The 25,887-nt window shown below is 42.6% G+C and overlaps 1 protein-coding gene across 2 annotated transcripts in view; it reads right to left on the bottom strand.

Annotated features, from left to right (window-relative positions):
* Window positions 1-1,377: 1,377 nt before the first annotated feature.
* The window catches only part of XDH (xanthine dehydrogenase), a 54,044-nt gene continuing 29,534 nt past the window's right edge, over window positions 1,378-25,887 (bottom strand). For both annotated transcript variants that reach the window (XM_074817747.1, XM_074817746.1), the window contains exons 19-37: window positions 24,899-25,022; window positions 24,375-24,494; window positions 22,747-22,843; window positions 20,680-20,804; window positions 19,820-19,953; window positions 18,258-18,345; window positions 17,557-17,643; window positions 15,911-16,102; window positions 15,281-15,426; window positions 14,602-14,683; window positions 13,925-14,020; window positions 13,079-13,207; window positions 11,986-12,060; window positions 11,080-11,132; window positions 9,814-9,928; window positions 9,106-9,171; window positions 7,183-7,371; window positions 5,755-5,922; window positions 1,378-4,757 (exon numbers count right to left, since the gene is read on the bottom strand). In XM_074817747.1, coding sequence (XP_074673848.1) covers window positions 4,707-4,757; window positions 5,755-5,922; window positions 7,183-7,371; window positions 9,106-9,171; window positions 9,814-9,928; window positions 11,080-11,132; window positions 11,986-12,060; window positions 13,079-13,207; window positions 13,925-14,020; window positions 14,602-14,683; window positions 15,281-15,426; window positions 15,911-16,102; window positions 17,557-17,643; window positions 18,258-18,345; window positions 19,820-19,953; window positions 20,680-20,804; window positions 22,747-22,843; window positions 24,375-24,494; window positions 24,899-25,022 — 2,137 coding nt within the window. In that variant the 3' untranslated portion in view covers window positions 1,378-4,706. The remainder of the gene's footprint in view (window positions 4,758-5,754; window positions 5,923-7,182; window positions 7,372-9,105; window positions 9,172-9,813; window positions 9,929-11,079; window positions 11,133-11,985; window positions 12,061-13,078; window positions 13,208-13,924; window positions 14,021-14,601; window positions 14,684-15,280; window positions 15,427-15,910; window positions 16,103-17,556; window positions 17,644-18,257; window positions 18,346-19,819; window positions 19,954-20,679; window positions 20,805-22,746; window positions 22,844-24,374; window positions 24,495-24,898; window positions 25,023-25,887) is intronic.

Raw genomic sequence — 25,887 nt, forward strand, 5'->3', positions numbered from 1 at the left:
GCGGGCCGGGCTGCCCACAGACAGCCTCCCCCCTGAGTTCACCGACACCCAAGTGCAGTGGACCTACAGCTGGTTATCTGAGCAGATGTTCAGCGAGCTGTCCCTCCAACAGAAACAGCAACTGTCTCACTTGTACCGCTGGGACCTTGCTGCTTTCCCATTTTCTAGCAGCTTTCTGTCAGACTTCCTCAGCACCCCAGAGACCTGGTAGAAATACTGTGGCTGGAGGGACTGTTTTGGAGAGCGTTAATCCAAATGCAAGCACTTCAAGATGCTTGCTGGGCCATAGGCAGACCCTTGCTCCACAGCTGCATGCAGCACACTTGTCCATGTCACAGCTCCAAAAGGCACGTCAGAGAGCTGAGACAGAGCACTGCCAGGATCAAGGCTCTTCACATGGCTGAATTGCATTTAAATACAGTAAGAGCAGGCACTACGGAAACATGTGGCATGGAAAACTGCATGTGGCGTGGTAAACAGCTCCCAGCAAACCTAGGATTTTGGGGTGGGGTGGGTTGGACCTGCTGCAAACCACAGCAGCATCCTCATGTGCTCTGCCATTTCATATTCTGGGCTCCCTTCTGGGCCAAGAGGTTTGGCCATGGCTTCTTCGTGACAAATATTCCCATGCAGGTACAAGAAGCACTCCCAAAGAAGCACATCACCTGGAGTCTGTCTACTCTGCACAAGAAGGTGAGATACGACACAGGGTGGCACACCCTCCTGGGGAACCACTGGTGATGTTCCCAATTCTTCCATGCTCAAGGAAGGCCAGGCCTGGCCTGACCTGGCCTATCATTTGGTCTTATCTGTGTGAACTGATCCTGTTTTACAACCTCACATCTCCTGCGGGTTTAGGCTCAGGAGAGCCCCAGCAATGCGACATGATGCTCTATTTGCAAGTTTTGAGTGAGGTTCCCCCCTTACCAGGGCTGACTCATATAGGCCCAACCTAGCTTTCAGCTCTACTCACTAGCAGTGAGACAAGGATAGGACAGTCTGGACCAGGTACCAGCCACGCCACATGGACAGCCAGCCTTCCACCCTGTCTCAGCAGCTGGTGGGTCCAGTGGAGGTGGCTGGAAGCATCAGGATGCATCACTGTGCTGCTGTGGAAAACATGATGCGGCTACTGCAAGCCCCTCCTGGCAGAAGCATGAGGATTGACTACTTACTTTCAGTCTTGGCTGCCAGCAGGGCCAGGTGGAGGCCCGGGCTCTCCAGCTGGGTAGCCTGGAGCAGCCACCCACCCTCTCCCAGCCTTGGCCGCTGAGCTGATCTGCCTTGCAGCCTCTGGGAAGGGTCCATCCTTGCCAAACACCAAGGATGAGTTGTCCAGCTTTCAAATCATGACAGACTTTTACCATAGCATACTAGTTTCCAGAATATTTTTTAGCTTTATTTTGCAGTGTTGTGACATTCACAGAGAATTCCGCATACATTCATGTGACAAAGACACTGATTTGACAATGCTCATTAAAGAATGATAGTGAAAACTCTTGATTAGAACTGACTTAAAACAATTACTGAAAACTTGGCCTCCCTCTCTCATTGAGGGACATGCGATTAATAGCGATAAGACATCGGATCAGATGGCCTCCTTTCACCCTCCCACAAACTATCCAGCTACAGCAATTATTACTTGACATTATTGTGCGTAATACTTCACAGTCTAGCAAGATGGCGTAGTTCCTCTTCTGAGGATACAGTTCTGGAAGAAGAGAAGCAGCAAATTTCCAATTATACGTAACATTAGAGTCATGTATCCATGCTATATTTCACAGAAAAATACTAGGAAAGGAACACTTTTCTCTTCTTAAGTATCTTTCCCTCAGTGACTGCAAGCTGAAATTCCATGCAGCGAGACGTGCATGAAGAGTTCTGATGCAGCACCTAGCAGAGGGCTGTGCTCTGCGCTCACAACAGGAGAGCTGTTCTTGGGCAGCTTTGTAGTGCAGACCACATTTTAAGTCGGGTTATCCTCTAGCAGCATCATCTCTCCCTGCCAGCCCTCCACAGCAGGTCCCAGTCCTTCCCTAAGGCACCTGGCACTTAGTTCTATGGGAAAGTAATGTATGAAATGTTAAGACACTGAGAGGTGAAATGAAAATCTCAGCTTCATGTTCCTTAGGGTACCTGTCTCACCCACAAGCCCAGCCAGGTATTATGATGGTGTCTCTGTAAATTCCTATTAGTCTCCAAACTTCCCTTTTTCCTACACCCTCAAAACCAGTTTCTGCAATTACCTTGCAACTCTGATTTTATACCATTGCCTCAGGTGTTTGATATCATTTACACTCATCCAGTGCACCCCAAAAGGAAGGTGTTTCCCTCCTTCCGTCAGCTAGTGGCTGTGGAAGGGTAGTAAGAGGGGCCTGAGCTGTGGTGGGTGTGAGGGCAAGGACTGGTGCCTGGTGGCTCCCTGATGCTGCAGCAAAAATGGCTCCACAGGTTAAGGTCTGCACTGAACCAGCCTGCTCTGACCGCTGCACATACACGTAACTTGGCAAATACACTTCAAATTCATGCCCAAAGTGAATAACAAGAGGGACTTGATACATCTAATTTAAAAAATTTCACCTGACCAGGTAGTCACGGTGGCTCCATGAGACACAGCAAACCCATTCTGAAATGATGAAAAAGGTGCTCCCAGACCCACAGGGGATAAAGGGCACTTACTCATCGTGCTAGTGACATCCCATCAGGTCCCAGGGCCCTCACAAGGAGCAGGCCTCTTGTGAACGCTGGCAGCTTTCCCCTGAGACAACGCTGGAACCTCCTCAATATCACATTCTTTGCCTGTAGCTCCCCGTGTTCTGCATTATCACACATTACGTTCCCTTTGCACTTCTTCTCAGCCTGGTCTGGACGAGCATGTCCAGCAATCTCATGAGGTGGATGCCACAGAAAGAGTGCTGATACCAATCTGTCTTACAGATTTGGTATTTTGCATCCTTTCCTGGACATCCCGTAACATGAATACACAGGCTCCAATAGCTGTTCTTGCACACAAGTGATCACATTTTCTTCTCTAAGAGGTTTTTTACATATTGCCAACTTTCAGGAGAAAACAAAAATGTGTTCTTGCCCAGTACCTCAGAGCTTAAGAAACATCAATATCATATTTCAATTAATAAAACAAGGAAGAAAATTACACAGCAAGCCCAACAGGCACAAAATACTTTCTGCAATTCATATATACAAATGCTCTTCTTCTAGATGGTAGAACCATAATATTTTAAGCTGAGAAATAAATCTACACATTTCCAAGCTATATACCCTGGAGTGCTTCAAAAAATATTTCAAACTGTGCATACATTGTTCAGTCCTAAGGTGGAGGCCAATTTTAAGCAGTTAGTATGTGAACAAAATTTTATATAAGGCAATGGAGTTACATCCTCTTGCACCATATTTTTTTGATGGCCCTAGGAGTGCAAAAATAGAAAAAGGACATTTTCATAAAGCTGTGGGCCAGAGAAACAGATAAAAGTTTGCACATGATAAGCAGGTACAGTACATGGCTGACATCATCTAGAGAGAACACGATGCTACAGTGTTAAACCTGACAGTAATAAAACCTGTGAAGAGGGATGCCCAGCGTTAAATCCAACATGAAAAATGCATTCAACCCAGAGCGCATGAGGACATCACAGTCAGCACATTTTTCAGACAAGCAGTCCCTGTAGCAAAACGTACCCATTCTCTTACATTCAGCAGAACTAAGGGTTGTCTTGAAAAGGCGGCAAGATCATAGTGTGACAGCAAGGGGTTGACCCTAGAGGGCACCCAGAGCCAACTAATCTCCAGCTGTGTCCACCCTCTTCCCCTCCCTTGCCTGGGCTGGTATAAATTGCCTTGGGAACAACGATGAGTAACTTTCTTTGTTACTCCAAGATCTTTGATGTCCCTTTCTATTTAAAAGATGGGGAAAGACATGGAGGTGTGAGGCAGGAAAAGGCTGTGTCAAACAAAGCAGCATCTTGCTGGAAGTCCTCTTGGTAGCTCTAGTTTTTAACTTTAATCAGAGAAGACAAGGTAGCATGTGAACTAAGAGTTCATTAAAGCCCCAGTGCAGACAAAGCAGCCATCATTTAACTTAAGATAAATCAGCTATTGGTCCCATTTTAGGGTTTTCCTCTGAACCACTTTTGTTACATAGGCAAGACCATCTTTGTTAGCTAACATCAAAACTCCTCATCTTCCTCTAGTGTATATCTGGCTTTGTGTGCAGAGGGGACACAACAGGGTCCAGCCCTTAGTGCCTCTCATGCTTTCCCCCATCTCAGCTAGAGGACTGTTCATCTAGGTTTGATGCATTTAAGTCCTCCCTGGCATAGCATCACAAGGTGATTCATCTTTTCCCCATAGTAGAAAGAAAAGAAACAACCACCCTGCCATTTCACATTGGCTGGTAATAAGCATGCCTCCCATCCTTGCAGCAATTTTAAATGAAACATGGAAGATTTTTCAATTACACCTGGATAACATCATCTTCCACTTTACACTTCATCTGAATTTACATCACAGCTATAATCTGTCAGCAATTCCCTCTGTGAGAGAAAACAATGATTGGACAACTAAATGTGAAAGCTCCGTGAATCAGTGGATGAGCCGCAGGAACGTAGATTTATTTTTTTTTTCCATTATAGTCCTACTGCCTTGTGGTCCCTCTGGCGTAAGGAGAGTTCGCTCCTCAAACTTCCCTTTTACACACGCACAGACCAGGGCTTAAAGGTCCCTGGCTCAGCAGAAGGGCACTGTAAAGAGGAAAAAGAAATTAAGTTAGCAACAAATGGGGGTCCTGGCCTGGGTTTGGCATGCCTCACCATGCTCCCTTTGAGGTGGGTGACTTCATACCGTTGAAGATCTGAGCTCATATCTCAGTCTTTTGAAACAGAGATGTCTCTCTCATAGCACTTCTGTCAGAGGCTGTGCCTGGCTCTAGCTGAAGGCCTGATGGTCAACAGTTTGTGTAAATTCTCAAAACCATTTCCGAGTCCTTCTCCCCACACAGCAATGCAGGTGTTAGGTGAGAAGGACTAAGATATCCAGGTTTTGTTGTTAACCACAGAGGGGTTCAAGCTGAGGAAAGCTTGGAGGATGCCCACATGGACAGACAGCTGTTTTCCGAGTCACACAGGAATCAGCAGGACTCTGTGCAGGGACCCTCTCCTACACAGCCCTGTCACAACACTGTAACAGAGGAGGAGCCCATGAAGAGACAGTGACATGGTTAAATCCTGCACTCCCTCAGACGAACCCCACACCCTCTAAGGGGACTCCTGTGGTCATAACATTCAGGACAAGTGAGAATTTTCACATTTTCAGTAACTCTTTCTTCTCCCTCCTTCCCTGAGGGACACCACTAAATCACAGAGTGGACCTGTCAGATACATTAGTGGTAGTGATCCCCTAAGAAATGATAGTCAGGAGCATCAGGACAGCAAGTCAGTGCCTTTGTTCTACAGACAGCACTTGGAGGATGGAGGGATGAACTGCAACTTCATTGATACTGTATGGTAGCCCTTCCTGCAACAGGAGCCCTAGCAATGCTGGTCTGTGGACTTGTCTCTCATTTGGTGGCATATTAAATGAAGGATAACGCCCATGAAATAAAAAACATCTGCTTAAGTAGGGCCACAGCCTCCCTTCCCATCCTGCCCTAATCCCAGACCTGGACCACTGTGACCAGCACACACACTCCATGTGGGGTAGGCTGGCCAGGGAGCAGACTGTGAAACCAGAAGGTGTTACCATTTTGGTGAAGATGTCCACACAAGCATTGCGGATCCTCTCTGGGGTAGCAGGGCTGTCCAGCCTGAATGGTTCAGTCAGGCCAGAGTCCTTCCTCGCAGAGTAGATGGCATCTTTAATAGCATAAAACACTGACGCAGACAGGAACAGAGGTGGCTCTCCCACAGCCTAGACAGAACACAAGCAAGAGTGAGGCTGCAGCCCAAAACAGTCCTGGCCCTGGAAAGACTAATGAGGCTAAACAGAAAGATGAGCAAGCCCTATGTGACAATCAGGAATTGTTCACATTCCTCATTCCTTCTTTGTAGTCTCCCAGACGAGATCAGGAAGGAAAGGCCAAGCCAATATAGCCCCTTGCCTTTCAGATGTGAACCTCAGTCTACCAGATGTGACCAGTGAAGAAACATTAAGTTAAAACAGCCTTCAGTCTGCCAGGTATGATCAGTGAGGAAAGACTGAGCTAAAACAACCCCCAGTCCATTTAAAGAGATGACAGTAGGAAAACACAAGCTTTCTGATACAGCAAAGGAAAAAGGGACTAACCCACTCCCACAGCCTTTTGGATGGTGCTTAAACTGCAACAAACGGAACTCAGATAAGGCAGTGGTGAGTTGTCTGGGCAGAGAACATGATGTCCCATCACTGGAGGTCCTTGCAAACAAGCAGGAATGCCTCCCTCAGGGATTAGACAAGTATTCTCTAGTACTGAGGTTCCCTGCCCGCCCCTTTTTTTCTCTTTAATTCTGTCATCATCACTAATCACCCAAAAAGTTCTCCTCATTGAAGAAGATGTTCCTGTGGATGGAGGGAAGGAGGCAGGCCAGGCATATACAGATAAGGGCGCTGGGTGACCTCTCCAAATGCTCTGTTGAACCATCAGTAAAGCAAATTCACTGATGCTGTATATCCAGCCTTCACTAACTGCAGAGAACAGCACTGACTGCAGTGGACACAGCTGAAGGAAATGTGGATTAATAATGGACCTTTAAGGGTCACATGAACACCATGAAACAGTAAAGAACGCAAAACATGAAAACTCATACACAAGATCTTGGTATATCAGATCTGGGGAAATTAAACTGCTGGAAATGTCATCTGCAGTGGTGGTTCTGGTGCCAGGGAAGGGAAACCAGGGAGCTGACATGCAGGGGGAGGCTGGCAGCCTCTGTTACAGCCAAACTGGCACAGCAAAGCCACTTCAGTGCTCTCTGATGGACATTCAGAGCAGCAATGTGCAGGTTATTTCAGTTCTTCCTAACTATAAAGGATAGTATACATATTTCTGGTAAGGAATGGGAAAACACCCTGACCCCAGAATAAAGGCAGCATAACAAGATTAACTATTTAGACACATGCATCATTACTTTATCTCACTCGGCTTCACAGAATTAGAGAGCGGTAAGAGGCCTGCAGACCTGACAGGTATACCTTGGATGAATAAACGGCCTTGCTGTTCGGACAGTCACGGAGAAGTGACACGTAGAACTCTGTTGGGATGTCTCCGAAAGCTGGGATTTTGTACATCCCAGGTCCTCGAGTGTACAAGTTCCCCTCAGGAGAATAGCGCAGCTCCTCCATGGTGAAGAGCCCAAGGCCTTGGACAAATGCTCCTTCTATCTACAAACACAACCAAACAAGGTTACAGTCTTTGTTGTTGTCCTTCCCTGCACAAGAACAAACAGCAGTGATTTCCACCAGTTTTCAGCCCTCCCCTCCTGACTAATTTCCCACTTTTCATCTCTAAACATTTATCCCTTCTGCTGAGTACAGCTTGGCACCTTTGCACAATTCCTGTGTTCCCATATAGATGGGCCTGCATTTCCCTGACAGGTGAAGCAGTTTACAAATACACACAGATATGCTGTAAATGCAGGACAGGAACTTTCTGCTGAAGCAAGAAAAAAAAAAAAAAATCAATGCCAAAATATTGATTCCTTCACAAGCAGATTAACACTGAATGAGTTGTACTTGCTGGTAATTCAAAGGACAAAAAGACTAAAAGGACCGAAGACGATGTATCTGAAGACAAATTATTTTACACTTCCTATTTCATATAAATGCTTTCCTAAGTACTGCATATTTTCAGGTCACCAGCACAGACAGCTGCAAATTTACTCCCATGTCCATTCAAGTACTAAATACTTCTTTGCATAATTTTTCTACTGTAAATTTTAGGAGGAAAAAGGGGGGGGGAGGGGGAGCAGCTATGAGAGGAGGATGTGCTTAAACAACACTACATGAAGCAGCTCTGCTCTCTGTGCCCACAGAGAGATCTGACAGACAGAGCAGTCTAAAGATTTGACACAAATGTTCATTAACCCAGCTCTGTGTACTTGTGTTCCTGCAGTCATACAACATTCTTTCTCTCCTGTGTCCCCAGATCCTCTGCAGCAATTCTTGGAAGGACACAAGAAATTGAGATCTCTTTAACAGGCTCTATATAGCCCATCTCTTTACTCCCAGATTCAAACTGACAGGCTGCAAAGACAGAAAGGCTCCTCCTCCCCTTGGCCACTTTCAAAAAAAAGTCTCTTTCAGAAAAAATGTCGTTTTCGGAGAAGTTTCATTGTAACTATAGCAGAGCTATGCAACTTACGCTATCCTGTAAACCCCAAATCCTGCAGCAGTTTCACTGGAGTTACACTATATCAACATTTAGAGTTAGCAAGGCAGCTAAGATGGCGAGATGAGCACATGCAAATGTTTAACGATTCATCTCTTGGTATATCAAACACTGTGTTTATTACCTTTATTTGCCGAGAGGTATCACTGTGATTATTACTGCACAGAATATGGAAGTAAGCTTGTCCCTGCCCAAGGAATTTGCAAGCTAAGTGACTGGTCCAACTTTGTGTTGAGATCCCTACACAGCAGTAGCTGGAGGACAGAATCTACCACCCTACTTCTTTATTCACAGAGAATTTCACAGCTGAATTAAATGGGACTAGATATTGACAGATAGGAATGTAAAAATCAGGTGTGGGATTTAGTCTCACATGCCACATTGTAGAAACTTCCATCGTGTTAGTATTATCAGGATTCTTTCCTTAGGCAAGACAGATGCTGAAAAGCATCAGTGTGGTGGTAACTGGAGAATACCCTGTAGTGTCCATATCCAAGGCAAAGAACACCCAACAGGCTATTTCCCTGCATAATTCTGTGCCTATTGCATAGTTATGTGTCAGTCAAACTGGTTTTCATAGCTAGCCTAAAATGCCTCACTGGATGCCTAAGTTTAAAATGCTCTGTTTGCAAAGGCACAACCTGGAGAGGATAACGGCTCATCTAGAAAAGCCTGAAAGTAGTGTGATCGCTTAAACATAGTGGAAATAGCAACACTATTTCACTTACCTGTCCTATATCTATGGCTGGGTTCAGACTGGTACCAACATCCATAACAATGTCTGTGCGAATGTTCTAAAAGGCAGAAATAAAGAATACATCAGCACAGAGCACTGAAACTGGTACACTTCTGAGGAGGAGTAATGTATCCAACCACTACCCACACTTGGCTAGTGTTCAACAATCTATCTCAGCTCAACTCTTCATACTGACTTTTAATCAGAGTTCATCCCTAAAGTAACTCACTGCCGTTTTCCCCAGAGATCCAATGGTACCAATTTATATTAGTTCCAAGCTGCTAGCATCAGTGCTCTGTACCTGAGTATAACCAACTAGGTCAGATTCTGATGAATTCTTTTTTTCATTTTTCTTTCTTTCTAAAAGTCTTCAGTGCTTTTTTTAATGATTAACTCAATTCCGGTATGTTTCTGGTTTTTTGTGCTAACACAGTGCTGCTATCTCTTACTTAAGCAAATCCAATAACTTTTGCAATCATTCATTAAGCCTCCTAATATCCCCGCAGGGTAGATAATTATCATTTTATTATACTTTACGGATTGTTGCACTATGGAACAGAGGAGTTAAGAAATTTACTGAAGGTCACACCAGACCAATGACAGAGCTAGGAACAGGCTGACACCCAGTATTTGTTCTAACTCCCTGTGAATGTTTCCTTCACCTAAACACAGAGGGCTATTTCACTGCTGACCCCCTCACCTTGTGGTCACCTGTCAAGCAATCTATCTCAACCTCGGAGCAAGCAACACCATAACTGAAGTAGCAGAACGGTTTCCCTTCATTCTTTTCAAAGTCGTAGCCAAGGTCAGGAATTCTTGATACAAAGAAAAACAAAACCACATTTCATTCCATGAACAGTCAAAATGAATACAAACACACTGCAACTTACTTAAATCCTTATTCGCTTTTGTTTCATCCCTTCCATCAAGCCCATGCAGAAATGAAAAGTGTAGACAACTAAATAGAAATCTGCTAAAGCTGCTCTGTATTCCAAAACCCAACTGAAACTGTAACTATTTTAGCCATCTTTATTTTCTCATGAATCTCAGGGCTTGTGATGACTATTATGAACTCATTCCCACCAATCCAGTAGCAAATCTTTTGTTTTTAGAGTGCAATTGAACATTTCTGGGAGGTCATTAGATTTCAGAGCATAATCAAGTTGAACCAGAAACCGGATTAAGCTAAGAACTGATCTTAAGCACAGTTCATGGCAAACTTTCTATCTGGCTACTTATATTTGATCTGAAAACTGGTTTTATTTTCATTAAAATACCGACAGCCACTTGGTTAAGCAAAAAACACATTACAGAGATGCAACAGAAATGAGGTCATATTGTACTTTAGTCCTAAATAAGCTCTTCTCAACACTGTGTTTAGTTTTTTATGTCAACCTTTGACTCAAAGATGATGGATGTCTGTTTTCCTCAGCAGTAGAAGTAAGTGCCTCATTTCAGAACTGCACAAGAACCAGCAAGAGTTTAAAGTGGAAGAATGAAGTTGAAAACACTGGTATCTGCTCATGCCACAACAGACAGGATACCGCTCCAGCCAACTGCCGTAAGTAGCTTTGTCCTCAAGGACAACCCCTGCCCCCTGTTTGCCTGCATGACAGTTCTAGGGCAACACTAAGTCACGAGGTTGACACAGAGCAAAGCCTCAGGCAAAGCTCTGATTTCATTTATGCATCCTCAGACCTAGGTCAGCTAGAGTGAAGTTAGATCTACTTCAGATTTACATGAGATCTGAACTTGGCCCCAAGAGCTGTGCTCCATCAGGAACTGATTCTCCCCAACCAGGAGAGTGTTAACCTCAGCCTAACATTTCTAGGTAGGAAAGGGAATGTAGCCCTAAGTTAGAGCAGTGACAGGGGGATAGGGGCTGTAAATCCTCCCAGAATTTCCCTGGATGCAATCCATGCAATCGAGTAAGAGCTGTGTCTCTGCAGTGTGAATATTCACTCACCTATAAAACCCCGTGGCTGAAAGGCTAACACAGTTCTCATAGGCGGCTTTAATCTGGCAAAGTGAACAAGAGTTTGAAAACAGTAATTGTCCAACAAGTCCCTGCAAAATAACTACCCCAAACACATTTCCAGGAGAGCATGAATAGGTGTCCAGTGACAGACAGCTGTCACGCTACCCAGCAGCAGCAGTGCCAAGGGAAACCTCATGATGCAGCTGTTTCCCCAAATAGCCCCGTCAGCAGCTACCAAGGGCAGAACTTGCCCGTTGGCAGAGGGATAAGACTTGCTCTTGTTTGTTCGGCTCTCAGCTACAGGTTAGACTTTCAACCTCAGAGACAAAGGTTAAACTGACAGTCATCTTGACTTCATTGAGGCCAAGGGAAATCCTATCCTGACTTCCAAATCACAAAGTCAAAGCTCCTCCCGTGAAGAGAAGAGCTTGGATCTGAAAACAGCCCGAGAGCCTTGCAGCACACAAATCTTTTATTATTGAGGGTACAGAGATATTGCAGCCAAGGAGCACTACAGGAGGTGGATGGCAACTCAACAGAGTCATCTTTGTCACAGAATCCCTTCACTACAAATCAGGTTTCTTTCAGTCCAAGACTGTAGTCTGACTAGAAAGATATATGTAACCACTCAAGACATTTATTTGATCATGTTTGTCATAGGCAGGCCCCAGGATCTGGAAAAATCTCAGTATTAAAGTCATAACTGATGTTTTGGGGATGATCTCTTGCAAGCTTTTGTTACTTCCCTTACCAGGTTTCTGTTTCACTGTCTTTGCTCAAAGTTTTGCTAGCAAGATGCAGAAAGCCTGAGGGTATACCTGCATATAGGGTTTGCCAATTAAAACAATTTCTGACAATGCCCACTTGTCTCATGATAGATAACAAACAGCTTACCCAGTCTTCCCAGGATCCTTTGGGATTAGACTGTTTGATCGGCTCAAGTCTTTTTAAGATAGTCTGACATGCATTCTAGAAACAAAGAAAGAGAGAAGCAATATTTTAAGATTTGAAAAGTCAGCTTATAGTATTAAGAGCCCTATAAGAGTTTCAAAGAACCTTCTGTTTAAATCAATATTGCCTTTAGGACTTTGGCATATCATAAAAAGGAACAAAGTTCACTAACAGATGTCTTGCTATATAAGAAGAAATGTTGACTGAAAAGGATTTTAAAGAAGATTGGCTGTGCTGATAGCAGAAGGGAATTCCAAATACAGCACAGAACTTTCCAGACCATGACACAAAATATCAGAAGTCCACCCATTTATACAGTAACTTTATCTGTACCAAGTCATAGCAGGACATATTGGCATGTTTAGCAAGATGATCCTCTAACACTGAAAAAAAAATATTCTTGCCAAAATTCAATGTATTCAGACAATCTGTGCAGAGAATAAAAACAGCCCGATGATTTAGCTTTACAGGTTACACTTGCCCTTTTCTTTAAACCTGCGAATGACCAGTACTAGATTCACCTTTTCAATGGAAAAGTCACGTACCCTGCAAATATATGCATTGGTAACTCCACCATGTCAGAGACAGTCATGACCATGCCATTGCTACAGAAGGATTGTTGCTCTCAGTGTATCAACACTTAGAGATCTTTGGTTCTGGAGCACAGCCCACAGACTATCTGCTATTGATATTTGCAGCACAATATATTTGTTATAGATAAGGCCACATTAATTACTAAGAAGCTAGCTATTTAAATGGATGTTTTGTTCTGTTCATTCTGAGCAATCATAAATACTCCACCTTAGAACTACAAGAAGACTAAAGGAGGGTTTTGGACAGCTTGAAAAAAAAATAGTCATTCATCATCTAACACAGCCAGTAGTTATAGCAAGTAAAGAAGTTATGAGGAATCCTTAGTCTGGAATTGCCTTTTGATGGTTATGTTTTCCTTAAGCAACAGATAAATACACATCAACTTCTCATGTTCTGGTGTCTAGCTTATAACCCATTACTTTAAATAACTCAGTTTCCATACATGGACAGCCATTCCATTGATGTCTGCACTGACAGATGCAGCTGTCGGGGAGGTGTTTGGGACGGTGTTTGTGCTGGTCTCACTGATGTAAATATTGGAGGTGGGGATACCCAGTGACCTGCTAGCAACCTGCAGAGCAAAGGTAAACAATTGGTAAGCAGTTCCCCTTATACATGAGCATTATCATTCATTGCTTACACTCGTAGGATCCACACTGCAACCTCTACCCTCTCCCATCCTAAATTTCATTTTTCTTGAAGGCTCAGTTGATTCGGTGACTGAGAGCTAGCCAGAACATTAAGTTTGCCCTTCACAGACTGAATGTGTGTGAGCACATACACATACACTTTTGCCAGCGACAGACATTCACACTTCACTATTGTGAGACTAAATTCTTCTCTCAACAATTCTATGAATCAGAGGGTGAAGAGCCCTATTAGATTTCCCTTTCATTTCCCTGCCAAAGCAATGTTGCTCCCTTAGGCCTTTTTAACTACAAAGGCGTTAGCATATGCAGATAAATATGTTTGCAATACGACAAATTTTTGTATAGAATATATGTAAACTGTAGTTTTATGGGATGAAATGAAATTGCCAGAGAAGCTAGATTGTAAGCATAACCTGTATTATCTACCTAGTAAGAGTTAAGATGATGAAGAACCTGGTTCTCATACTCAGATATGATAGTACTCTGGAAATCTAGCACTGCTGCTGCAACAAGAGGAATTAGTCATGCTTTGTTACCCTACACGTGCACATAGAGGGAGTGTCTGAGGCAATGCTATAGAGCAAGTGTAATTTTCCTGAAAAGACGTCTCATTTGGTTAAGTCCAAACTCATTATTACCTGAATCATTTTGGTGTGAAGTCCTTGACCCATCTCAGTCCCACCATGTGTAAGCAACACAGAGCCATCTGTATACACATGGACCAGAGCTCCAGCCTATAAAAGTCATCGTAAACGAACTAGTGAAGTAGTTAGCAAATTTCAGGTATAAATTACAGAGACAATTAATTTGGAACTAGACTAATGTTGTTCTTCAGTGTAATTAAATCCATTAGTTTACACTTCAGGTGAGTTTGGTTTAGTCTCACCAACTCACTAGAAGTTCCGACGGCATAACAAACCTCAGTTAGTATTTTCAGCTCAGAAAGCAGGTGAAGTAACCCAAACCAGCCCCTGTGAAACAGAGATGCACCCTTCACCTTAACTTGCTAACACCACTGACAGTTCATCAAGTCAGGTCAAACACAGGAGCAGGTTTTCAACTACCGTGGAAGAGGGAATAGGCAGGGAAATTAACATAACACAATACCATGGAAACATAGCTGCATTGTGGTGACTTTTGGACAGTATAAACTGGTAACTGTTGTGTTGTCATTTTGGTTTGAAAAATGTGTGCTCTTTCTTAACTAATTTACTACTTCTCTGAGAAGCTCCAGTTTGGTCCAAATGGAGGAGGGCCTGGGGGAGGCAGCATAAATCTAGCTTCTCTACTGAAAAGATGAATGACACTTACAGACCTGGTTCAGAAATGGGATAGTGAAACTGATGCCAAATTTGGTAGGAATGATGCACATCCCTCTCTTCTTCCAGCGATTCTGCCTGCAAGGAAAGAAGATTATTCATATACTCATGAGGCTTTCATCACAACTCAATACTATGCTTCCCTCCAACAGCTTGGGTATCAAAGCAGAAATGAAATACCTGAATGCAATATAGACTGAGTTAATGAGTAATTTTTATGAAAGATTGGCTTTGTTTATGGGTCCTAACAAGAAGAAATCCAAACTGAAAGTACTCCCCCAGGCTTTGCAGGATGCAATTGTCTGGACTATTAACTATTCAGTTGTATATACAAGACAACTGAAAAAGACTATAAGGCAGTGGAAAGCCTAAACAAATTGCCTTGACAGCCCTTTGAAAAGCCTAGCTGGACTTAACAGACCCCCTCTTCTTTGCTACACTTCCTTTACAAAATCATGTCATGCTAGGTCCGATTCCCATCTTATTTAAGCTACCAGCTCACTGATAAGAGGTTTCTTTCCACAGTGAGCATGAAGGAATTTCAAAAAGAGAAATCTTTTAGCAGTCACTCTGCAAATATAAGGTCTGACTTCACAGCACTCAAGTTGCTAGGAGAACTTCAGAAGTAACAGGCAACAGGTACACCCAGTAACAAGACAGCTCCAGAACACCTACTTGTTGAATTCTTCAATTAGTTTCTTCCTGGCATGATAGCTAGAGCTTGACAAACATTCATCCCAGCATCTTCGTAGAGTAAATCCCTCCAGCTTTTGGTTAAAATGAGTCAGGTCTCCTTCATGATAAAGATTGAGCTTCCGCACCTTCCCAAAGAGATATGTAAAGGACATGATAAGTTTAATGTTTCAGACTAGGTCTTTCTAATGGATGACATCAAAAGCATGTTGGTTCCTAGTTTTACTTCTCTGCTCACTTTACAGAACTATAGAATTAACAGACATATATCTGTTTATGGGAAAATGGGGACTAAGATATTAGGGCTGGGAATTTTCAAGAGAAATTGGGACTTAAGCACATTGTTAGTGAGACTAAGGTACCTAGTGCCTTTGGACTTTTAAAAAAATATCTATCCTTAAAGCAGGTGTTACACAATTGAGGCTACTGAGGGAATTCAATGAAGCACAAGATAATCCATGTGGCTGTCATACATAAAGTTTGAGATCCTCTTAATGGCTTAGCAAAAATGAAGCAAAAGTTCTTATGCTCAGTAATCTTCTGTGGTTGTGACCAGTTCTCAGAGCTTGTTCAAATGCAGCACCACCCTGAAATGTGTCAGTGGATCTGTACCTCCTCAGGTGGCAGGCCACACTTCCGAGCAAGGTCACTCATCCAGCACTCAGCAATCATCATTCCTTGGGGCCCTCCAAAGCCACGGAAGGCTGTGTTGGAAGGCAAGTTGGTCTTGCAGACAATGCCCACGCTGCTGACATTGGGGATGTTGTAGGAGTTATCCAAATGTAACAGGGCTCTGTCCATAACCTGGTGAAGAGAAAGAATGGGCATGGACACATTTTACGGGAATCGCATGTCAGACTCCTCACTAGCTGCCAAAGTCAGGCTATAAAGCTCTGAAGCTAATTTACAAGAACCAGCACTTTCTCTTGCACCCTGAAGTTCTGCAGTCACAGCTGGATGAGCACTCAGGTGCAGCCAGTACTCCCTCCCATTTGCAGTGGAGTGTCAAACAGTATCCTCCTCCTGAAGAACAGGACAATAAGCACACTTTTCTGATGACACTTATGACCCTGGGACAGATGGAGCTTCAAAGTCCTTTGTTGGCCCTGGGCTCATGTTGAGCCAAACTGCTACTAAATGCTATTACACACCTGGAAGAACCAGAATCTTCTTTTAAGTACACTGAGTAATCTGTTACTGGAAAAGAAGTCTTGCTGATATCAAGTGACTCAGCAGCTGAGCTATGGGAGTAAGGACTACTATATGAAATAAAGATTTTCAACAGCTGCACCTGAACTGCAAGATTTGAGATCTTTGTCCATTAATTGATCAAACTGTGAAAGGGACAGAGTTTCATTCTGGCTTGTGTTCCCAGATTTCCCTTCCAGTAGCAGCACAGAGAGGAGATTATGCACATCTCAACCTTAGTTAAACATGGAGTGCTTTCCAGTCCCCCGATTCGGACACATTCGAAAAGACAATTCACATAGATGTACTCTGAACCAGGCCCTTAGTTTTTGCAAATACACTTGCCTGCCATTCTGCTCTGCACAGCACCAATCACATTGCTAGCTTGTGGCTCTGGTAGAGAGCTCTCTGGTAGAGAGCTCTTGCAGTTCTCTGCTACTAAAATGGATTCATTTTTGCAGAAAATTATCAGACTCAGAGGACTAGAGAAAGGGAGCTAAAATAAACATGACTGACACTAGGCTATTGGGTTGGTCACTCACACAATAGAAAAGGTTAGTTTTTTACTCATCAGCACAAAATTTCTTGGAGACAGACTCAGAACTCAGGCCCATTCTTGTCCTTAGTACTTGTGAACCCAATGTTAGCTTTATCCAGTCCTTAACAAGCTTGTTGATTTAAGAACTCTGCCCTAATCAGCTTATTGACTTGGATGTTTCTTATTCCAAGAAACTAGCTTTCCCCAAAGCTGGGGAACTATCAGTCATCTTGCGTTGTGCAACAAGTTTCCCATCACATCCCTCTGTAATGCAAAGCAAACTTTCTTGACCCTTTTGCCTAATTGAAGTTATTACAGCATCAACAAGAATTATGTGGCACATGCCAAGGCAGGTCAGTTGGCTCAGAGAGCAGTTGTAGAAGCTCAAAAAACTCATCAAGGTCTGTTTTCAGACATGTCAGAGAGCTGGATGTGCAAGCAATGCTGTACACAACAACTCTCTGAAGTCAGAACAAAAAGTTGCACAGGGAAATGTCTCTCACCTACTCAGCCATCAGAAAATTTTACTTACACCATAAGAGAGGTCTACAGAGTTGCCCCCATTGCCGTAGTATGACACTTCCAGACTCTTGACTTTCCCATTCTTCATGAAACCAACCTGTCAAGAGAGTCTCCTCAGTAACAGGTTTTCTACAAAATATTCTGTTTCATGCTTCCCTCTAAAAACTGAGTGGACCTCATACAGGCAAAAGGCTGATTGTCCTCTGCTGCAACACAAGACAAGCGCAGGCAGCAACTGAGGAAGCTTCCCAGTAAAGGGTTCATGTATGCCTCTTAACCTTCATCCAGAGAACTCTTCTATAATAAGGGCTGGCCACTTGTCACAGCCACACCTTCCTTAACAGGTTTTTGCTTTGGTAAGCAGAAGCAGTTGGGTGGGGATTGAATAACAAAACAAACGGTAGTACGATACTGTAAACAAGTGGGGGAGCATCTAAGAGCACTGTGATTGTCAACAGGCGCAAAGTCTTGGTTGCAAGGAAGAGGGAAGCATTTATGCTGAGGTCACAAGAAGGGAACCATCTGAGCCAAACGATGGTTGCAGGACATTAACAGGAAAAATGCTATAACCCAGCTGACCTGATCCATTTGCAGCATGGGAGGTCAGCAGTGAGACAACCAGAACAACAGTTTTCTCACAGTATCTTACTACTCTCTGATGTTTGATGACAGCACCGAGACAACATGCATTCATTTCATCTGTAGGCATACCTTGTACCTCCCCAGGAAGGGGTGTCTCCCACCACTTATCAACATGTCCTCATCTCGATCCAGCATGCACCTTACTGGGCGGCCAGTTCTGTTAAAGGATACATTTATCAGGCAAAGCACAAAACGCACAATACAGTTCCTACAGAGCAAGACTCTCCTCTTTTTGGTGAGCATTGTCTTTCCAGAGTGGCAATGGGGAGTTAGTGATAAACTGCTTGGTTTATAGATATCTTTCTCTTAAGAAAATGGCAAGATCGAATTTAAAAAAATAAAGATCTGAGAAGCTGGGACCTGTTTATGAAAACTCTTGAGGAGACTCTTATATTAAAAAGGACAGTTTCTTACAGAAACAGATGATAGTAACTGAGCAATCACTGTTTTTCAGACTATTTCTCAAGGCACTCTTGGCTTTGCAAGAGAGAATGCCACATGAATTATATAATAATACTAAGTACTAACTAACCTTCAATTTGACCTTTTTTATTTGCTTCTTTATTATCCAAGGAGGAAAACAAGGAAGAGGGGAGGAGTTGCTTTCAATTTTCTAACAATTCTGCCTTCCCAGTGCCTCTTTTCAGGTTGTAAAAATATCTAGGGAATGCTATAGATGTTATTTCATAACCTCAGGGATATAAAACAGTGGTTTGGCTGGCAGAGATAAAGGAAAGAAAAAAATGCACATGTATTACTGATTAATTAGAAAAAGCAGGTGGTTTGCTCAGAACAGGAAAATTAAAGCTGATTTAAGCACAGGAGCTTCATTTTGGCTGTTGTCTTCCAAAGGTATTTTATCAAAATGCTGCTGTATTGCAAGATCCATCTAACATTGCCAGCAGGGTGCATCCTCACCTATAAGGGCAGTGTTGGGAAGGGCAGTGTTACACACAGTGCACAAATATCATGTCAGAGGCCATGTTCACTCACAACTACAGAAACCTGCACAGTTAAAGATGAGCCCATATCAAAACTCCAGAAACCAGAAGCACATTTCCAATCTACACGTCACAAATTCTTAGTCTAGGTTCATTCCCTGAGCTTTTAGGGGTTTGGAAACTGTGGGTTTCTGTTCAGTGGCCTGCCACCCTTCCTAGGGAAAAATCCAAAGGAAGAGTTTGCAAAAGAACAGAGAAACAGCGGTGCAAGGCTGGCGTAGTAGAGTTTTGAGCAAGGAGACTCTCATACTTGTATTATACAAAACAACAAGCATGGCTAGTGCTGGATTTTGAAAGGGTTTAGGGTGAAGTGAAGGGGAGAGGCTGATAATTTGAGATATAAGAGTTTTAGAAAGCACCAAAGGAATGGCAGAGTAAGGGTTTTTTCCCCCTTTCCTATTAAAAGCTGGCATTCCCACATAAGCTTAGCCCCTCTGAGCAGGTTCAGTTCCTCCTACCAGCTAAGAGCCCACTAGACACCTCCTTTGGGAAATCCCAAGCTTGCTATAAGCTGTACAGTAGCAAAACATGAAGAGTCTTGAAAGTCCTTCTGTGGAAGAAGTGCTCCAGAAAGAGGCAGACTGGGACAGTCTGAAAGGAAAAAGCCCTGTTCCCCACCCCCAAACTTACTTGAAGGCTGCAACAGCCACTGCAGTAGTCAAAATAGTATTCCTAGTCTCTTTTCCTCCAAATCCTCCTCCCATTCTTTTCACTCGAACCACAATCCGATTTGAAGGGACTCCCAATGCATTAGCAGCAAACTCCTAAAGAAAAACAGAAAGCAGAACATGTACAGAGCTGAGGTGGTGTTAAGAACTAGATAGCAACACACTGCCTTTCTGCAACCATTGCAACATTTCAAATACTCTGTTACGTTGCAGGTCCTATTGGCCCTGCAATTGGATTTGATGCAATTGGAACCAATAAGCCCAGTATTTCATCTGAGGTGGGAAGGCACACAGTGCTTCAGCAGACAGCACCAGATTCAGGAAGAGACTGACATGAGAGGAGGTCTCATTTAGCACGGGGTTTGACGTCGGTACCACTCTGTCCATTCTCCTCACTCTATTATGAGACCTTCGGACAGTCTTGGTGAGTCAGTAAACAGGCCAAAGACACCCCATAGTGCCAGTAGCCTATCTCACAAGATGGCAGAGTCAGTATATATAGCAAGTGTTTACACGAACCTCTCTTTCTGACATCTTATTCAACTACCATGCCTACTGGCCAGCTGGCACCCTCTCCAGAAAGGGTTAAGCATGTAATCCCTGGTGACAAAGATGTGTTGCCAACACAAACATCTCTGTCACCTGAAAGCGAATTCAGGACACCAGTAGGATGGATATGGACTTTAGATCCCATAACCAACTCTAAGTCTATGTGGGTTTTTTTTTTTTTATTCAATACAACAGCAACTGTAAAGCAACCATTTATCTAGTGTGAAACTGAGAAAAAAACGCCTTTTAGGTAGCAGGTCAATGAGACAGTACCTGTGTCTTCATTAGGTTTTGGGTCGACACGAAGAGTTCCATCTCACCATCTTCCCCCTTTGGCACAGCCAGCGTACAGTGAGTTTCCAGATAGAAATGCTCCTGCCCACCAAGGTACATCTCTCCTAGAAAATGGAAAGAAATGCCCCAAAGACAGAGTGTCCCTGGTGTTAGAAGGTGTCTCCCATCATGTGCTGCCTGCAAGCTACTGCCCTTTTGACATGTTTTAAATGACAGCCCTTTGCACTGCCCACCACTGGATATCCCTAGTTCTATAACTGACATTTCTGGTTCCACATTTAAAAACAAAGCAAGAAAACCCAGACACGCCCCCCTTCCACTTTCTAGAACTCTTCAGTCCAAAACATAAGTGGCTGGTATTTCAAAAATAAGCCTGTATGCTACGCCATTGACACAGCCTCCCCTAAGATGCAATGTTAGGTGCCTTTCAGACTGCCCTGATAACACCACTGAGATAAAGGATAAAAATAAATCAAATATAGTCTAGCTGAGCAGATCAAATACAAGGTTACAGACTTTGAAACAGGGAAACAAAAATAGAAACTCCAAATGCCTTAGGAAGATCTAACTGGGAATCAATTCTCTGTCACTGCATGTGGCTCTTTCTCTGGACATATTACCTGGCAGTGCCAAGGGTATAATTTCCAGTCATGTTACACACTACTAAACGTCAGAATCAGCTTCCTTTCCCAGTCATGGTCCTGGTCTATTCATCTACCATGAAAATCAATATTCAGAGCAGTTCTCAAAATCCTGTTCTTCTCTTCCTTTTATTCAATTCAACAACAACAAAAGAGCTGCCTTCATTAGGTACATCAGTGAGAAATGCACATTTGCATGAGACAACGCCTACTCTGGTACATAGCAGGGTCTTGTGTCCTTGAGGGGGTTGGCCTGGCATTCACACAGCCTTTTAAATAATCTATTCTTCTAGCTCAGAACAATTTCTGCCTTGCCTGGCACAGTGTTTTCATTTTGTATATTATAGTACACTATAAGAAACATTTAACAACAGCTGATGACATCTTTGAAGCGCCAGTGCCAATCGTTGACTGCAGAGGAAAGTCTCAGCAATGCATACCAAAATACAACAAATGACAGACCTGGAAATAGATGTTTCAGTTAAATAACTCCTGCTTCCCCCACAGGGAGGAAAGGGGGCATGCTTCTTTGTGATCTTCAAGAACAATCCCTTCACACCAGGCTTTGTGTCTGTAACTGATTTAACTTCCCTCTCAGATCTGTAAGAGGGATACAACATCCTCTTATCAATAAATACGTAATTCTCCAAAGGTCTGATGTTTGAGACTTTTCCTCTCAGGAACTATTGATTGGCAATATGTACACACCAAACAATGACGTGGGTCTGACAGAGCACTCCAGTTCACAGCTCTGGTACTCTCCCCTCCGAACACTTAGAGGTTTTAATCAGTTGTTTATGATTGCTATGTCTACCCATGTGTCTACAACCTGCTTGGCAGACTCCAGCTGAATGAAATCAAGAAGCACACCAAAAAAAACCCCACCCTCAAAGACAGACCAACAGTCAGTGTTAAGTGTTACAGGGCAGTGCAGTGTTCTTCATGATACCTACAGCCACCACTGTTGGTGGATCAGGTTTTCAGACACATGAATGTCCCATTTTCATAAGGTGCAGTTGTATACCAGGTTAAAGGAAATTGACTGTCTGTAAGATTCAGATCAGACTGTCTGGACAGGGAAAAGTCCTATGTGGATATGATTCAGGGAGAAAAAAAAAAAAATCACTGTAGAATATTTGCTTTAGAAAAATGTGTCCTTATGTTGGAAGAGAGTGTTTACAAGGGCACAGCTGGGAGCATCCAAGTCTGTTTGAAACTGAAATTAAATCTTTCACCAGCTATTTGTATATAAACAGTTAGTTGAAATATAATATGAAATCAATTTATCTCCATAAGCCTTATTTTCATGAGTTCAGTATCATATGCATAAAAAGGAGGCTGATAGCTTGACTTCTTTTGTCACAAATTATCCTATTTTAAAAGAAGTATTAATGCTTATTCTCACCTTCCAAAATGTGATCGGATTCTTCAAAGCCTTTCTTCACATCTCCCTTATTAATCCTCTTTATAGACTTAAGAAAGGATTGTTTCTCAATAGCTTCCTAGGAAACATAACGACACAATGAATTTTTTGTGGAAGTGGAATGAAAACAAAGCTTCATCTGAAAAAAGAGATATCCTAAAATAAAAAGCACAAGAACTTCTCAGACACTAACTATGGTAATAGCCAAGTGACTTGACTTAAAGCAGTATAAAATAATTTTTTGCAACACAGCAATTTCACAATACACACAATAATTGGACAATCTTAGGTTGCTCCTTGTGACCCATTTTACACTACGGACCCAGAACCTCAAGGTCTGTAGCCACCAGAGCTATGACTGACAACTTTTGTTAACTATCGTCTGTGGCCCCGAAGCAGGGAAAAAGGAAAAGAAAAAAGATAAAAAGAGAAGAGCGGAAGGAGAAAACTAAACTTCTCAGGATGAGAACGTCTGCAGAAATAGTTCACTTCTGAGCTAACATGCAATAATCTTTCCAGGGGAAGTTTTACAAATGCTTTTCAATTTTGCCAAAGCTGAAGATTTCCATAATGAAAAAACCCACAGAATGATCAAACAACAACAACAACAACTCAGCACATTTTTGGCTCCACTCTCATCTTCTCTGTTTGAATAAACAACTAGAAGCCTCAGAAAAGAAAAGTTCTCACACATTGTGAACCCACAGATCACACAAACCAAAACTTCTGTCCACAGGTGACAGTACCAATGTCTGTACTAGACAATGCACAAACTCTTTGTATTCACATGAATACAATTCACAGTACAAAACACATGGTACTGACCATTAAATAAAATTAATTAGAATCCCATGGTTCTAATTTCTCCCCAATAAGAATGGCTTCATACATTTTTTCTCATTTCTAGATGTGAATGCTGTCTTACATATTATCATTTGCTTTTACCGTCACATCAGGAAATCTTGTCAACAAGTTAAAAAAAAAAGGCATGAAATGATCACAAATTGTTGACATTCATTTCTTCAGCTTTGTGAAAAGCTACTTAAGGTCTGTGTCTATACAGTCAGTGAAAATGTTCACAATTTTCAGGAGAGTGAACTCCTGAAAATTAATTTCATCAGCTTAGAGACTAGGCAAGTGGTCTGCAGAAATCTCAGAGAAGCAGTGCAGTGACAGAGCTAGAAGAAGAGACGTTTCCACACCCTATTACTGAGTGTTATAAATCAGAGAATGAAGAATGAACGAATACCGATGAAGCCAGCAGGGTCATACCAGAGAATATTGAAAGCAAGGACCTGTGGGTAAGAATGTACTGACAGTAACCTTGTTAATTTAAACAAATTTGTGCTGAGCACAATATATCTATCAGAGTTAGGTTTGGTTTAGCTGTAAATAGCACAGAACAAGTTATTGTACTCCCAATCAGTATCACATCAAAGGTGTGTCCCCTTTATATTTAAGTATACACATTATTCCTTTTATCCATATCCTGCTGCACCCAGAAAGACTAACAAATCATGTGGCTAAATAACTACATGTGTCGGAACAGAAGTTAACTAGACATCAGGGAGTCCCAGGCTAACTGCAGAAGCAGATCTGAGCCATCTTACCTGAATTGTGACAATAGGTTTGAGTTCTTCATACTTAATCTTCACCACTTTAGCTGCTCTTCTGGAATGTTCTTGGGTATCTGCAAGAACTGCACCGATGATATGACCAACACAAGTGACCTACGGGCAAGATCAGGACCCATCATCATTTGGTGTGCATATATGCAGCAACTGAGAAGCTCATAATTATTCCCTTCATCTATTCTTTTTGTGCAGTTTTTCACCCGTTCAGACTGGTCTATTTAGGACTAGACAAGGGAAAAAGATCACAAACAACTCTGGACAGTAACTGAGTGCCTAGGCTTGTCCCAGTGGCCTGCAGCTTAGAGGAGAATAGTGTAGATAACAGAGGAGAGGGGCACGGGGAAAGGGACTCAGACCTTATTGAATTTGGCACCAGGATTTCTACTACTCCAGTGCAGTTAGGATTTATCTCAGTGTAAGGTAGAGGACTTCACTGGAAAATATGAGAAACCTTATCTCCCGAGCAGTGTGATTGAAAAAGGCTATTTTTAACCACATACCACATCCTCAGCAAAGACAGTCTCATCATTAGCGATGCCCGTGATGTTACTGCCAGGAACATCCTTGGCAGAGACAAAACACACAAACCCAGGAACACTTTGGGCTTCAGATGCATCTACAGAACTGAAGAAAGAAAGGAGAGAGGCAGCATTATTATTTCTCATTTTCCTTTTTGCCAGCACTTATGAGATACCAATATATTTTCAGACCTGATTCCCTTAAGTCTGGGTATGCAAAAGAGAAGGATTTTGTCACATGATGATCATGTGACACCAAAGCAGAAAGTGCAACATATTAGACTAAAATCATTTGGGATCTAGGTGATAATCTGAATCCTGACTGAGAGTCTGATCATCATTCTGCCTCTTTGGACTATACCACATCACATCTTTTCCCTAAGACATCCGAACTTGATCCAATTGCCACGTGTACTAAAGATTCCTTGACACCCTTTACCAAAACCAGATTGGTGTTAGCAATGGCATGGCTCCACTGTCACCTTAGCTGCCATGATTCTGGGAAGGCAAAATTGCTCCCTGTCTGTTGATAAACATGAAATTTACTGCAGATACATATCATCTACTGTGGGTTCACTTCTCAGGAGAAATGTGTCTGTGAGTCAGGGAGAAGTTGTTGAGTATCAATCACAAGGAAGCTGCAGGGTATTTAAAAGGATGCAAAAGCAGTGATGCTCCAAAAGACAAAAAGATTCGTGAGAGGCTTTCTTTGGTAATCAGCAAAAGGGGTATCTAACCAAAATGCTTGTCTGCTAGAATCATACACAGATTTAGAACTAAGTGGCAAACAGGACAGAAAATAACTAAAGAAGTGCAATATAATTTAATTTTTGTGTGGAGCACTTAATAAAAAGATGTATTACAAAAGACTTTCAAGCTCCATTTGCAGTATTTTGGCTATGTAATTGGCTTGCTTTAGAAGGGAACTGTTGCAAACAGAAAAGATGTGGCTTTGTTTCTGCTGAATGATT

The sequence above is a fragment of the Strix aluco genome, chromosome 3, assembly GCF_031877795.1.
Source record: "Strix aluco isolate bStrAlu1 chromosome 3, bStrAlu1.hap1, whole genome shotgun sequence".
Lineage (NCBI taxonomy): Eukaryota > Metazoa > Chordata > Aves > Strigiformes > Strigidae > Strix > Strix aluco.